Genomic DNA, 12,608 nt, shown 5'->3' with positions numbered 1-12,608 from the left:
TGACAGCTGGGATAGGCTCCAGCACTCCCGTGACCCTTTGTGAGGATAAGCGGGGAAGGAAATGGAGGGATAGATGGTTTTGATTGGCATTGGGGCGTCAGAAAAATCCGGAAAAAAAAAAAAAGACTCTTTCAAACATGAATAAAGACACAAGATAGTGTGGTCACGCTTTGGTGTACACGTGGAATTAATTGGCAAAAATGAAATTTTCCATTTTCCAAAAATAGTGCTTGATGGTCTAGTTTCGTGGTACTTTTTTTTTTTTTTAACCCGTAGCTGCGACTGCCGCAGGTTCGGGGCAGTGTTCCCGACGTCCGCTCGGGGCGATGATGAGCGATCGCGATTGCGTCGACGAGCGAAGAAGACGACGCTAGCCCAGCTAGCAATATCCCCACCGTAGGATGCCCCATTGCCGCTGATTTGCGAGTCCTCCCCGCTTGCAAATCCTTTCAATGTTCTGAGTCGTCTTTTTGTGCAAAGTGCGAGCCTTTTGGATCGGCAGCGAACATGGAGGCCGTGGAAAGTGGCGACGCGCGTCAACATCCGGCCGCCGATGAAGTGCGACTTGCGGTAATGGTCGCGCACCCGCACGCCGCCGCCGCCGCCGCCGGCTTCGCCGCCTCCGCTCCCCACATGACCCGCAACCCCCTCGCGATGATTCGAGCGAAGGGTTGCTTGCTCGAGTTGCTTGCGAGTGTTTAGTCCAAGTCGCTGTTTACAAGCTAAAGGCAGCGGGGCCACGCTGAGCGCGACGGGCTAGCTAGCGCCAAAGCCGGGACGGGACGCTAGCGTTAGCTTAGCATGTGCTGGGCTAGTCGTCAAAATAATTTCGAAAAATTCCTCTGGCAAAACGTCAGGTTCACTTTTTGATTCGTTCTCGACAAAGCATCTTCAAATCCAAATGGGAAACTGGAGTTGTTTTCATTTAAATGGCGCAGACGTGCAAAGCCGACATTTTCCCATCCCCCTTCATGTGATGGCTGTAAAACATTCCCAATCACAAAAACAATCTAAATAATCATCATGTACATGCTTGGTATGTGGGTCATTCAACAACAACAACAACAAAAAAATAAAATAAATGACTCCACAGTTGGAGTTCACTGATACCCGACAAAAAGAATTACGTCCGGGATTTCAATACCAAACATTGGCAGCTCAGTGCGAAGACTCAACGGACGACCTCGTTGAGTGGCAATTAAAAATTTGCACTCGACTAACGATCATTTACACGTAAGGTGTAGAAACGCATAGACGGGTATCGTAACGATGCTCTGCGGAAAAACAAGTTCATTTCAATTGCGGTAGTTTATTTTGAAAAAAATCAATTTCCCAAAGGCTGAAGATGTTGCTTTACGTTGTTGCCGGCGTGCAGGAAACGGAAGAGACGGGCACCGAACCTCCGGCCGGTCTCGGTTGTTCCCTCCCGAAGCAAACGGAGACCCCCCTGGTCCCGTGTCGAATGGAGGCCTTGAACGCCTCGCCGTCCCACTCGGAAGACGAGGCCGAGGAAGGCGGCCCGGTCAGCGAAAAGGACGACGAAGAGCCGGACGAGGAGGAGGAGATGGACGTCGCTGCCGCGCCGGCCAGGGATTCGGACTCGGAGGAGAACGCGGGCAGAGGCTCGTGCTTGGCGTCTTTCAGCCTGGACGAGATGATGGATATCGGTACTGTGGATCAGCAGGAACAGGAAGCTCAAATGAACACGGAGGATAATAACGGCGCCGCAGGTAACGCTCGGGCTTTTTCGATTGGCGGCCAACCCCCGCCCGTGTCCCGTCACTTGCCGCGGGCGAAAAGTCGCGATTTCCACACCGTTAAACGAAAGGCGCTTAAACGTTGTATATTTAAACGGCAGAATGATGAGCCAACCCGTATTCTGATGATAGGTCACTGGCGTAATGCTCTTGTATGATGTAAATGCCACAGACGGGCTAATGGAAAGCTGCGGAGTTGTCTCAGGAATGCTAAAATGTCAAATAAGTGCTACTTGAACACTTAACGTGGCAGCGGCACGTACCGAGCGAGCATACAAAAATACTGGCGCAAATAGAATGTGGTCGTCGTGACGCCGCATCTGCATCCGGTCGCGCTCGGCACCGGCCTTCGTCTCGCGGCACTGGACCCAAAAGCGCTTTGGGTTAGCCGAGATGTCGTCGCTCAACCTGGAGCGGAGGAACATTGCGCCTCCTTTGCTTTTAGGTGTCTTTTCAGAACCGGAGGAAGAGGAGGCGGCGATCGAGCCGGACGCTGACGCCGAACCCGCCGTGGACGTCAAAGTGGCTGCGGGGATGGACGACGAGGAGGAGGAGGAGGACAAGGAGAAAGAGAGGGAGGAGGACACGGAGAAAGAGAGGGAGGAGGACACGGAGAAAGAGAGGGAGGAGGACACGGAGAAAGAGAGGGAGGAGGACAAGGAGAAAGAGAGGGAGGAGGACAAGGAGAAAGAGAGGGAGGAGGACAAGGAGAAAGACAAGGGAGAGAAAGAGGTGGAGGAGGTAGAGAAGGAGAAAGAGGAAGTGCCCTTCTACGCCACCCGCTCCAAAAGCAAAGCTGCAGCATGTGAGCATCACTCCACTTTTTCCTCTTACGACATGTGAATTTCCATCCCCGCCCCGTTAACTCAATTAGTTGAGTTAACTTCCGTTTTCAACGTTGTAGCCGTCAATATGAACACACGCACAAAATTGTTGCGATTGTCATTGGTTAGCGACACACACACACACACAAAAAGTCCCGCAAAGGTTTTTTTTTTTTTTTTTAAATTAGCTTTTTGTGTTCCAAACAGATTTTTGTTCAAACACAAACATGGCTAAATTAATTTCAAATTGATGTGAGCACACACACACGCAACAACACATCTGAGGTGAATTATTTCATTGAATTTTTTTTTTTAATGACAAAAGGATCCAACAATATTTGCTGACGAGGCTTATCGGATCGGCCCATGATTGGCATTTTTTTACTGATGGCCCGAACGATTTCAACGGAATGATAATTCGGCGACGTCATCGATGAGCTCCGGGAATGACATTTGCTCCGCGTCGCCGTCTTTCACAGCATATCGGACTTTATTTTGATAGGGGAGTAAAAAGGATCCTGCCTGCTCTCAATTTTGCAAGTCTTCAATAGTGGCTAATCATCATCATAATGATATGATGATCAGACCCTTGTGGAGAGTCCTGATGAATAAGAAGCTGCGACGTGCAATCACTTTCCTATGAATAAAAGATGGGAGTTGTTTTACATTATTGCATTATTATTTCTTTCCGAATCTCAGCGTCAGGCGACATGACCAACGGGATGAAAGTGTTGAAGACGTCGGTGTCCAGCTCCTCCTCCTCCTCGTCGTCGTCGTCGTCGTCGTCCTCGCCGCCTCTCATCAAAATCAAAGACGAGCCCGTGGACGAGGAGTACGAGGTGGCCCTCGTGTCGGGCGCCGGCGGCGCCGTGAAGGACGAGCCCCTCGCCGCCAAGGTCGCTCGCTCGGTTGCGTTCCCGCGGCGTTGACCGACCGTTGGAGGTCGACCCGCTTTGGCCTCTGACAGAAAGATAAGCAGGCGGTCTGTCTTCGCTCTTGCGTCCATAGGAAGAGGACGACTTGCAGATCGAGTCGGTGTACTCGGTGACTCCGGACGGCGACGGCAGGAGGCAACGAGGAGTCCGGCCGTCGTCGTCCACGACGACTTTAAACATGTCGTGCGCTCACTGCCGCACGGGGCTGCTGAAAGGGCAGACGGCGTACCAGCGCAAAGGCTCGCCGGCGCTCTTCTGCTCCACCGGCTGCCTCACCTCTTCGCTCAGCTCGTCCAAAAGCGGCAAGAGCTGCCACCGCTGCCAAAAGTGAGTTGCGGTCGGCGTCGCCGCCGGGGCCGGCGCCACACCTCTTGAGCGCGCGCGCGCGCGCCGTCTGTCCGTCTCCCGTAGGCGCATATCCCGCCCCCAGGACGTCATCCTGGCTCCCGACGCCGACGGCGTGTCGAGGGGCTTCTGCGGCGAGACGTGTCTGAGCGCGTTCAACCCGAAGAAGGGCGCCAACCTCAAGGCGCTCGCCCCTTCCGACGGCAAGCTGCAGTCGCCGTGCAGCATGTGCGCCAAACACGGCATCGTAAGTGCGCGGGAGCGCCGCCTTCGCCGTAACGGAAACCTGCGAAAGCTGAGCCAAAGAAACGCCGGCGGCTTGAGATAGGAGCCGAATTTGTTCCGATCCAAATGAATGCAAACGCCATTCTTTCCGTCCAGCTCGCTTCAAAAAGACGCAGCTGTTGCTTTCCAAATCGAGAAATGCCCAAAACGTACAATCGTGACAAAAAAAAAAAATCTCAAATTGTAGAATTCTGGTGTGTGAGCCTTGGCCACCTGGGGGCAGTAAAGTGCCGATTTACACATTGACTGACACTCCTTCCTCGACAAGGCTAAAGCATAATTACGTCTGTACGTATTATAGCTGTCTACATGTGTTGCGTAAAGTGTCATAAAATCGCCACGTTGATGCTAATCGTCGCCCCTTAAGACTTCGCGTCAAGCTAGACTCTCTCGTTTATGGAACGGAATCGGCTTTCGTGGCCAAGTACGTAACGACTCACGAGGTCGCAAACGGCCGTGAAGCGAGTTGAGTCGCTCCCGCCGTTCTTCGAAATTTTGCTCGCTAGTGAAGCAAAAAAAAAAAAAAAAAAAAAAAGGACTCGACGGATTCCTAAATTGCCACCCATCGCTGTCACTTGTGACGAAGGAACTTGCTCAGGTCGATTTTCCGGTTTGACTTTGTACTTGTGCAAGAAGCCGTCAGCTGGGACTGCGTGGCCTTTTGAAGATCTGTCGTTCCCCCACCCCCCAAATGTCCCGGCAGAGCAAGCACGAGGTGATCCTGAGCGGCACCGTTCACAAGATGTGCAGCGACTCGTGCTTCCAGCGCTTCCGCACCGCCAACCGGCTGACCATGGCCGGCTGCGCCAACTGCGCCACCATCTGCCACGTGCGGCCGCTGCTGCTCAAGATGGAGGGCAGCAGCAAGACGCTGTGCAACATCGACTGTCTCGTCAAGTACAAAAAGGTGCGCAACTTGAAGCTACAAAAATCTCCTCAATTTGATGCGCGACAGAGACGAGTATTGAATTGCAATGGCCTCGAGTCGGGTCACCATCGCGCCATTCGCGGAAGTTTTGACATTTTCCTCTTGTCGCTTGAAAGTGTTTTTGCTTTTGTGCGTCGAAAGAAAGTGAAGACGAGCCTGCCGTGCGCCATGTGTCGCGCCCCGCGGCCGCTGGCCGACATGGTCCACAACAAAAGCACGGACGACTCCGTCAGCCTCTTCTGCAGCAGCAGCTGCGTCATGGCCTTCATGGTCCAGACTGTCAGCTCCTCAGGTACCAGATGAACGTTTGCTTCGACGCCCGGGCACAAATGACTGAGCGCTGCCTCCGTCTCTAATGAAGCTCTCCAACTCGCCGCAGCATAGTTCCTTGGCACCGAGGCAATACTTTGATCTAGGTGAAGGCCCTCAACTGCCTGAAACGTGCTTCCTTGGCACTTATTTTGCGAGGGAGCTCCTCAATTCACTTAAACGTAGCGCACGGAATGCCCGGTCGCTGGCGAAACACGGCTTCCAAACGAATCTGCTGGTTTTGACTTGGAATTCCTTCTTCCAACCTCTGCAAATGTGCTTCCCGCTCGCCAGGCGCACAATTGAACTGCGACAACTGCGGCAAGCGCACTCTGCCGGCGTACCACCTGGCCATGTCCGACACCACCATCAGGAACTTCTGCACTCTGTCGTGCGTCATGACCTTCCAGGTACGGACGCCGAGAGCGCCGAGCGCCGGTTGCGTTGGTTGTGACCCCGGCGTGCCGTCGCGCGCAGGAGAAGTTCAAGGTGAAACAAAAGCAGGCCACCATCTTCCCCAAGCTGCCGGCGGCGTCCGGCCAGGAGCAGAGCGGGGCGGCGCCGCCGCAAGGAGCCGCGCCCGCGCTGGCCTGCGCTCAGTGCGCCCGGCAGATGACGAGCAAACCCGACGTCGTCCACATTAAGGTACTTGCGCTCCGTCTGACTCGAAGGCCGGCGGGGAGGTCGTCGGCCTTTTTGGGGAGACGCCGATTAGTTTTCTTTGGCGCTTGCACCTCCCGGCGTGCAGGACAAGGTGGCGTTTGTGTGCGGCTGGAGCTGCGCGCTGGAGTTCAAGACCAGCAAAAACGTGAGCGCCAAGTGCGAGTACTGCAAGCTGGACAAGATCAGCCGAGAGGTGAAGCGTATCGACGGCAGGGACCGCTCCTTCTGCAGCCACGGTCGGTCGCCGCTCGGAGGGGGCCAGGGGGGCCGGCCCCACCTCTTTTGACAGCGGCTGCTTTCCCGCAGGATGCAAGCTGTTGTACGAGCACGACCTGGACAAGCGCTGGGGCAAGCACTGCAAGTCGTGCTCGTACTGCCAGTGCGTCTCCAGGAAGGTGGAGAAGGCGCTCTACGGCGAGTCCAGCGAGGAGTTCTGCTCCGAGGAGTGCAGGTCCAACTACACCATGCTCTTCTGCCATGTAAGTGACACGGGTGGCTAATTTATCGTATTTACATTGTTTAAAATATTCCCATCTGTAAGGTATGCATGTTGCAAATCAACCAGGTTGCAAAGTGTGCCTCGTGTGGCCGCAAAGGCAAACTGAAGCACAGTCTTTTTGTGCTGGGAGAGGTGCGCAACTTCTGCGACTTGCCGTGTCTCTTCCATTTCTGCAACCTTTTGGTCACGACGCAGGGGGACGTCTTCCCGGCAGGTGGGCCGTGGTCGCCGGTTCGCGCGCTAACACGCTAACGTGCCTTGACGCCGCCCGTGTTGTGGTTGCAGACTCGCCCGTCATCGCCAACGTGGTCTCGCTCGCGGAACAGGCCGGCCCCGCCGCCGCCGCCGCCGCCGACAAGCCCGCCAAACAACGTGCGTGACGCCAAGGCCAAACGGTCACGTCACACTGAAACACAAAAAAAAAAACCAGATTGAGGCCATCTTTTGAAATCCGACTTGTCTGTTTTCACTCTCTTGCTGCCAAGAAGTGGGAGACTATGAAATGACTTTGAGGAAACGGAAAGAGGACTCCCACGCTCGGACCGCTTCCCGAATAAGAGGTAACGAACGAACGAACGCGTGCCGGCTTCGAGTTATTTGTCGTACCCAGCGGAAGTTTGCTGTAGCCTAGAACAAATTGAACGTCAGCCGGAGCGACGCTTCAGTGTGCGGAACACCACAGACGAGCTCCCAAAATTTGCAAGCGGGAACGCGTCCGACGACGGTCTCCGCTCTGCAGTTGAAGTCGAGGCCCTTCGCTACTTCTTCTGGCTCTTGATTGCACGCAAAGTCCTTCAGCGTAGCTCAGTGCCGCCGGGCAAGTTGCGGCGCACGGAACGCCTGCAACTCGACGTTTCAGAGTTGGCCGAATGCCGCCGGTGAACAAGTGAGCCGAAGGGGCTTCCCGGTTCTCGCCCCCGTTCCAGTTGAGGTTTTACGGTCCCACCGAAGAAAAGCGAGAATTTGACAGCAGCCGCATAGGTTTGCCGTTCAGCTGAATGCAGTATGCGCACGGATAATGTGCGTTCAGTTCTTCTTTGTGGGCAAAAGGCAACTTGTATTTCACGCACGGATGCTCGTGTTACGCTCCCACCCGGTGGCCAAGGTGGGCACGGCGGAAGGAGCAAGAAGGAGGCCCAGTCAGGTGAAGGCAAAACACGAGCCGTCGACCGCTTCGTTCTTTCACGTCCGACTTGGTTGTGGGACGTTATCGACGTGACCAAAAAAAAAAGTTCATTGCAGAACGAGGGACGATACAAATTTTGAGGTCACAAATTAGTCACCGAAAGCGATCAAAGCAGGACTTGCGCAGGGCAAAAAACGATTCCCTTGAAATGTTTTCTGTCTGCAGGCGCCGACCCGCAAACGGCAGACGCTGACGTGGTAAGCGGCGCTCCGGCGTCTTGACGTCACTAAAACAATTTGTAAATTGACTTCTTGTTTTGTTTCCAGGTCATTGTCAGCGCTAAACCGGCAAAGAAAGCGTCGTCTACAGCCGCCGCCGCCGCAGCGGCGGCCGGCGCCCCGAAAAGCGTGAAGAACAAGGCTCTGCTGTGCAAGCCGCTGGTGCAGAACAAGGGCGTCTCGTGTCGCACGCAGACGCTCGACGTGGAGGCGCAGACGGGTACGTCGCCACTAATTGGCCGGGGCACTTTTTTGCGTTTCATTTTTAGGGAGGGGGAGGTGCACAAAAACTCGGTGGGAGTCTCTTCCAAAGGAAGAATTTTAGGGGGAATTTTCAAAGATTCCATGGACGTATTCCGTCATGCGATCGGGGAATGTTTTGGATCCGGGTGAAACGGCAATCCTGCTGCTTTGGAATCAAAAGCGCGGGCCGGTTTTTCCAAAATGCGAGGCAGCGAGGGGCCCCGCCCGGCGTCCGCAAACTTTGCCGACTCGCTTTTTTGTCCCCGCAGACGTGTCCATACCCAAGATCATGGTCCTGCCCGTTCCTGTGCCGGTGTACGTGCCCGTGCCCATGAACATGTACAGCCAGTGCACCCCCAAGCCCATGGGCGTGCCCCTACCGGTACGTTGACGCTGAAAGAGCCCGCCGGCGCCGTCCCGGCTTCCGTACGTGATGCTGCGCGCGTGTCCCGCAGCTTCCCGTGCCCGTCTTCTTGCCCGTGAACATGGACAACGCCGACCGCATCGTCAACACCATCAAGAAGATCAAGGACAAGTACCCGGAGGACCCGTTCGAGGCCGAGCTGGTCCTCATGGCCGAGATGGTGTCGGAGACAAACGGGGGCGTGGACCGAGGGACCGAGACGCGTCCGGGAGGTAGGCCCGCGTCCTGGGATCTCGCCGGTTGAGTGCTCGAACGGCAAAATGTACGCTCCGGATGTAAAAGTCATTTAAGCGCCGCTCCAAACGTGACGTCGACAAGCTGCCGGAATGTCTGCTCGTTTTTGTCTTTGGGCTGCGCGCGCCGGCAAATTCCCCACAGACGAGAACAATTCTTCCGAAAAGACGTTCGCTGTCCAACGCGACTTCCAAAATGCTAAGCTAATCACGCCGCCTTACGCGACGGCACGTGGAAGCGTGCGGTGATGGCGTCGATAATACGAGCGCGGTCCGGTTCTATGGGGCCCGGCCCATCAGCATCACGTGAGCGTTTTGCTCCCGGCAGAGGCGACGAGCAGCTACGGCGACGACCTGAACACGGACGACCTGAGCAACCTGCTGAACAGCTGGGACGAGAACGAAGCTCCGCCCCCGCCGCCCATGGACATCGAAGCCGACGTCCCCGTCGGTGAGGCGTCGGATTCCGCCGACCGTTGGCTTCCGCGAGGTTTCCTTCTGAGACCGGTGTGCGCCCCCCCCCCCCCCATTTAGAAACCCTCGAGAGGATGGCCCTGCTGCCAGAGCAGTCGCCCCCGTCGGCCGGCCCCACGCCAGCCGGCTCGCGAAAACGCCAAGCGTCCCGGAAAACCAGAGAGACGAGGGTGAGCGCTGTGACCCGTGCGGTCAATGAAAAGTCGACACACCCCCGGGGGTGCAAATGACAGTTCGAGATGAATCCTTTTTTTTTTTTTTTAAGGGTCGCAAAAAGTCCGCCAAGGGTCTGAAAGGATCTGCCGCCAAGAGCTGCGTCCCCAAAGTGCCGAAGCTAAATAGCGAGTACGGCGTGGACGCCTGGAAGCGCTGGATCCGCTGGAGGGACTCTCAGCCCGACGTGGAGACGCCGCGAATCGCAAGTGAGTCTCGGGATCGGGCGAAATCTGGTCTGGCCGTGACCGGTCTTGTTTTTTTGCGGCAGTGCGCCCCCTGGTGCCGAAAGAAGACCTCCTGCGCTGCACCACGGCCGAGCTGAGCTACGGCCTGTGTCGCTTCATCGCCGAGGTCAAGCGGCCGTCCGGCGAACGCTACTCGGCGGACAGCCTCTTCTACCTCTGCCTCGGCATCCAGCAGGCGAGACCCCGATTTGAGCTTTGTCGGACGCGCCCGCCCGCTCACGTCCGTTGTCCGTCCCCTCGCAGCATTTGTTTGAGAACGGCCGCGTGGAGAACATTTTCACCGACAGCTTCTACTGCAAGTTCTCCGGCGAGTTCACCGACATGCTGAGAGGCTTTCGGCCTTCCCTCACGGCCAGCGGTGAGTCGGCGTCCGCGGGATCGCTCGAACGGACGTTGCGGAACGTCGGTCGGTATCTTCTGTCGGAAATGGCGCAACGCCGATCGTTTTGGGCGTACAAAATTCCAGCGTCTGACGTGACTGGCCACCCTGATCAAAAGTTGACAAAATGAAACAATTTCTTGTCCGTGCAGGCGCTCGGCCCGCTCAAAACTGTCGGTAGCCCTGGAAAAATTGATCCCATTTCTGTTTTTTCCACGTTTCATATCATATCTCCCGTTCTGCGACTGGCAAGTTTCTTGGCCAAAATTGTCCCTCCGGCAGGTTACGTCCACTCGCGGGTGGAGGAGGAGTTCCTGTGGGACTGCAAGCAGCTGGGCGTGTACTCGCCCATCGTGCTGCTCAACACGCTGCTCTACTTCTTCTGCAAGAACTTCGGCTTCACCACGCCCGAGCAGCACCGCCAGCTGTCCTTCGCCCACGTCATGCGCTGCACCAAAACGGGCCAGGGCAACAAAAAGACCACCTTCCTGCGCTTCTACCCGCCCATCGCGCCCAACGACGGCGAGTCAGGTCGGGGCTCGGCCTGCCGGGGGGGGGGGGGGCCGCCGCCGCCGCCGGGGGGGTCGCGTTTGAACGTCCTCCTTCTGGCCGCCGTGCGTTCAGATGCCGACGGCGTCCCGGCAAAGAGGCGCAGGGAGGACGACGACGAGGAGGAGGCCAAAGAGGAGAAGATCCTGGAGATGAAGGAGAACACGGACAATCCTCTGCGCTGTCCCGTGCGCCTCTACGAGTTCTACCTGTCAAAGTGGTGAGAACGCTTCACACGTGTGCGCGAAGCGGGTTCCGTCGCCCCCCTGGGAGCGTGAAGTCGGCCGGGATGGGCTCCGGCGCTCCTGCCGCCCTCGTGAGGATAAGCGGCTCAGAAACTGAACGAAGGGATGTCTCGGGGCGGGGTGCACCACTTTCTCTCCCCAAAGTAACTCGCCTGCATTCGGATTTGGTGCCGCCCGCCCCGAGTAGAACAAATTCCACAAAAGCGAAAGCGCTCGTTTTGTCGTCTGGACGCTACGTTCGTTCGTCTTTGACTGTGGAAATGGTTGTGGCTCGCAGCTCCGAGACGGTGAAGCAGCGCACCGACGTCTTCTACCTGCTGCCCGAGCGCTGCTGCGTGCCCAACAGCCCGCTGTGGTTCTCGGCCACGCCGCTGGACGAAGACACCAAGGAGGCCATGCTGACCCGCATCCTCACCGTGCGCCAGCTGCACGCGGCCGCCGGGCGGCGGACGCTCGCCCCCGAAGACGACGACGGCGGCGACTTGCGGCGGCCGCACGTGGCCACCAGGCAGCGGACGACGGCGCCTCCCGAAGACGACGAGGACGACGCCGGCGGCAGCGAGGAGGAGGAGGACGGCGGCGGCGGCGGCGCCGCCGACGACGACGACCCCAACGACCCCGACGACCCCGACTGGCAATGAGCGGCGAGTCTCGGACTTTGTGTGAAACTAAAGGCGGCGAGCGACCTTGTGAAAATGCGTTTCGGGTGGGAGGCTTCACACTTGGACGCCTTTTTTTTTTTTTTTTTTTGCTTTCCTGGTCAGTCCAATTTCCTTTTCGAAGGTCCGATCGATCTCAATGGATCTGTTCTCTCCCCCCGCCCCCCCGCCTCATCTTAACTCTCGCGTTAGCCCGATCCCGTAGGTCCGCGTTTCCCAACCTTTCTTGAGCCGAGGCACGTCGTTTATATCGCTCGTATCCGCTTTAGTTCAATCCAGTCGGTGTGTATCTGCGCTTGTGTACTTGTGATTCTGTTGTACGACCGAAGGCGTTATTTGGGCCTTCTGCCCTCTAGTGGAAGAGCATTCAAATGGTTCTACCGGCATAAATCCTTTTTGGACCGGTTCAAGCGAAGGTTTTGGTCGGGAATCACTGCTGTAGAGCGACTCTGTTCATTCAGTGTAGTTTAGAAAGTTTTTGAAAGTGGCTCAAAGCACCTTTGACGACGAGACATTGATGGCCTTCACCAAATAGCCACAAATGTACAAATCGAAACGAATATCCTTTCATGTATTCCCTCACACCGTTTTGTATTGATCTTTTTTTTAATAAAAGAAACTATCGAAGAATTTGTCACTTACGTGGTTTTTTTTTTGGGAACCGCCACCAATGAAGATATTGTAAATAAAAACCACCAAAATAGCCAATCCCGAGGTAGCGATTTTGAAAAGTCGACTGACAACTTTAGGGAAAAGCCACAAAATTCTAAAAAATAAATTGGGCCGAGTAAAATGTTCTTGTTCTCATGGCGGCTCATTTAGCTTTAATATAGTTATTTTTTTTTTTTTTGTTGTTGTTTTAGTCCATTTTTTTTGCACCGTAGCAATATTTGTAGTGACTCAAATATCCCGTGACGTCAGATGTGGCCTTCCGGAACATTCCCAAGTCACAGTTCCCCCTCAAAATAGGAGCGTGTTTTTGTTCTATTTTT

At 55.7% G+C, this 12,608-nt stretch overlaps 1 protein-coding gene across 8 annotated transcripts; it reads left to right on the top strand.

Annotated features, from left to right (window-relative positions):
* The first annotated feature begins 291 nt into the window (after positions 1–291).
* zmym4.1 (zinc finger MYM-type containing 4, tandem duplicate 1) lies at positions 292–12,246 on the top strand. 8 transcript variants are annotated; one of them, XM_061822980.1, is made up of 27 exons: positions 292–570; positions 1,376–1,730; positions 2,203–2,562; positions 3,281–3,477; positions 3,590–3,843; positions 3,928–4,108; positions 4,850–5,053; positions 5,216–5,366; positions 5,678–5,793; positions 5,861–6,028; positions 6,099–6,282; positions 6,353–6,525; positions 6,612–6,759; positions 6,831–6,917; positions 7,031–7,105; positions 7,897–7,928; positions 7,998–8,169; positions 8,462–8,574; positions 8,648–8,828; positions 9,178–9,300; positions 9,384–9,493; positions 9,589–9,745; positions 9,808–9,959; positions 10,028–10,142; positions 10,446–10,694; positions 10,788–10,932; positions 11,235–12,246. In XM_061822980.1, exons 1-27 carry the CDS (start codon positions 508–510, stop codon positions 11,596–11,598), a joined length of 4,629 nt encoding a protein of 1,542 aa, XP_061678964.1. In that variant the 5' UTR covers positions 292–507; the 3' UTR covers positions 11,599–12,246. The 8 variants fall into 8 exon arrangements, with proteins under 8 accessions (XP_061678964.1, XP_061678991.1, XP_061679015.1 ...); XM_061823007.1 differs by having other exon boundaries at positions 298–570; positions 10,446–10,685; XM_061823031.1 differs by having other exon boundaries at positions 299–570; positions 6,132–6,282; positions 7,034–7,105; positions 10,446–10,685.
* The last annotated feature ends 362 nt before the right edge of the window (positions 12,247–12,608 follow it).

Source organism: Syngnathoides biaculeatus, chromosome 1 (genome assembly GCF_019802595.1).
Source record: "Syngnathoides biaculeatus isolate LvHL_M chromosome 1, ASM1980259v1, whole genome shotgun sequence".
In the NCBI taxonomy this organism is placed as follows: domain Eukaryota; kingdom Metazoa; phylum Chordata; class Actinopteri; order Syngnathiformes; family Syngnathidae; genus Syngnathoides; species Syngnathoides biaculeatus.
The sequence above is the reverse complement of the archived record's forward strand: the minus strand, read 5'-3'. Positions and strand labels throughout refer to the sequence as shown.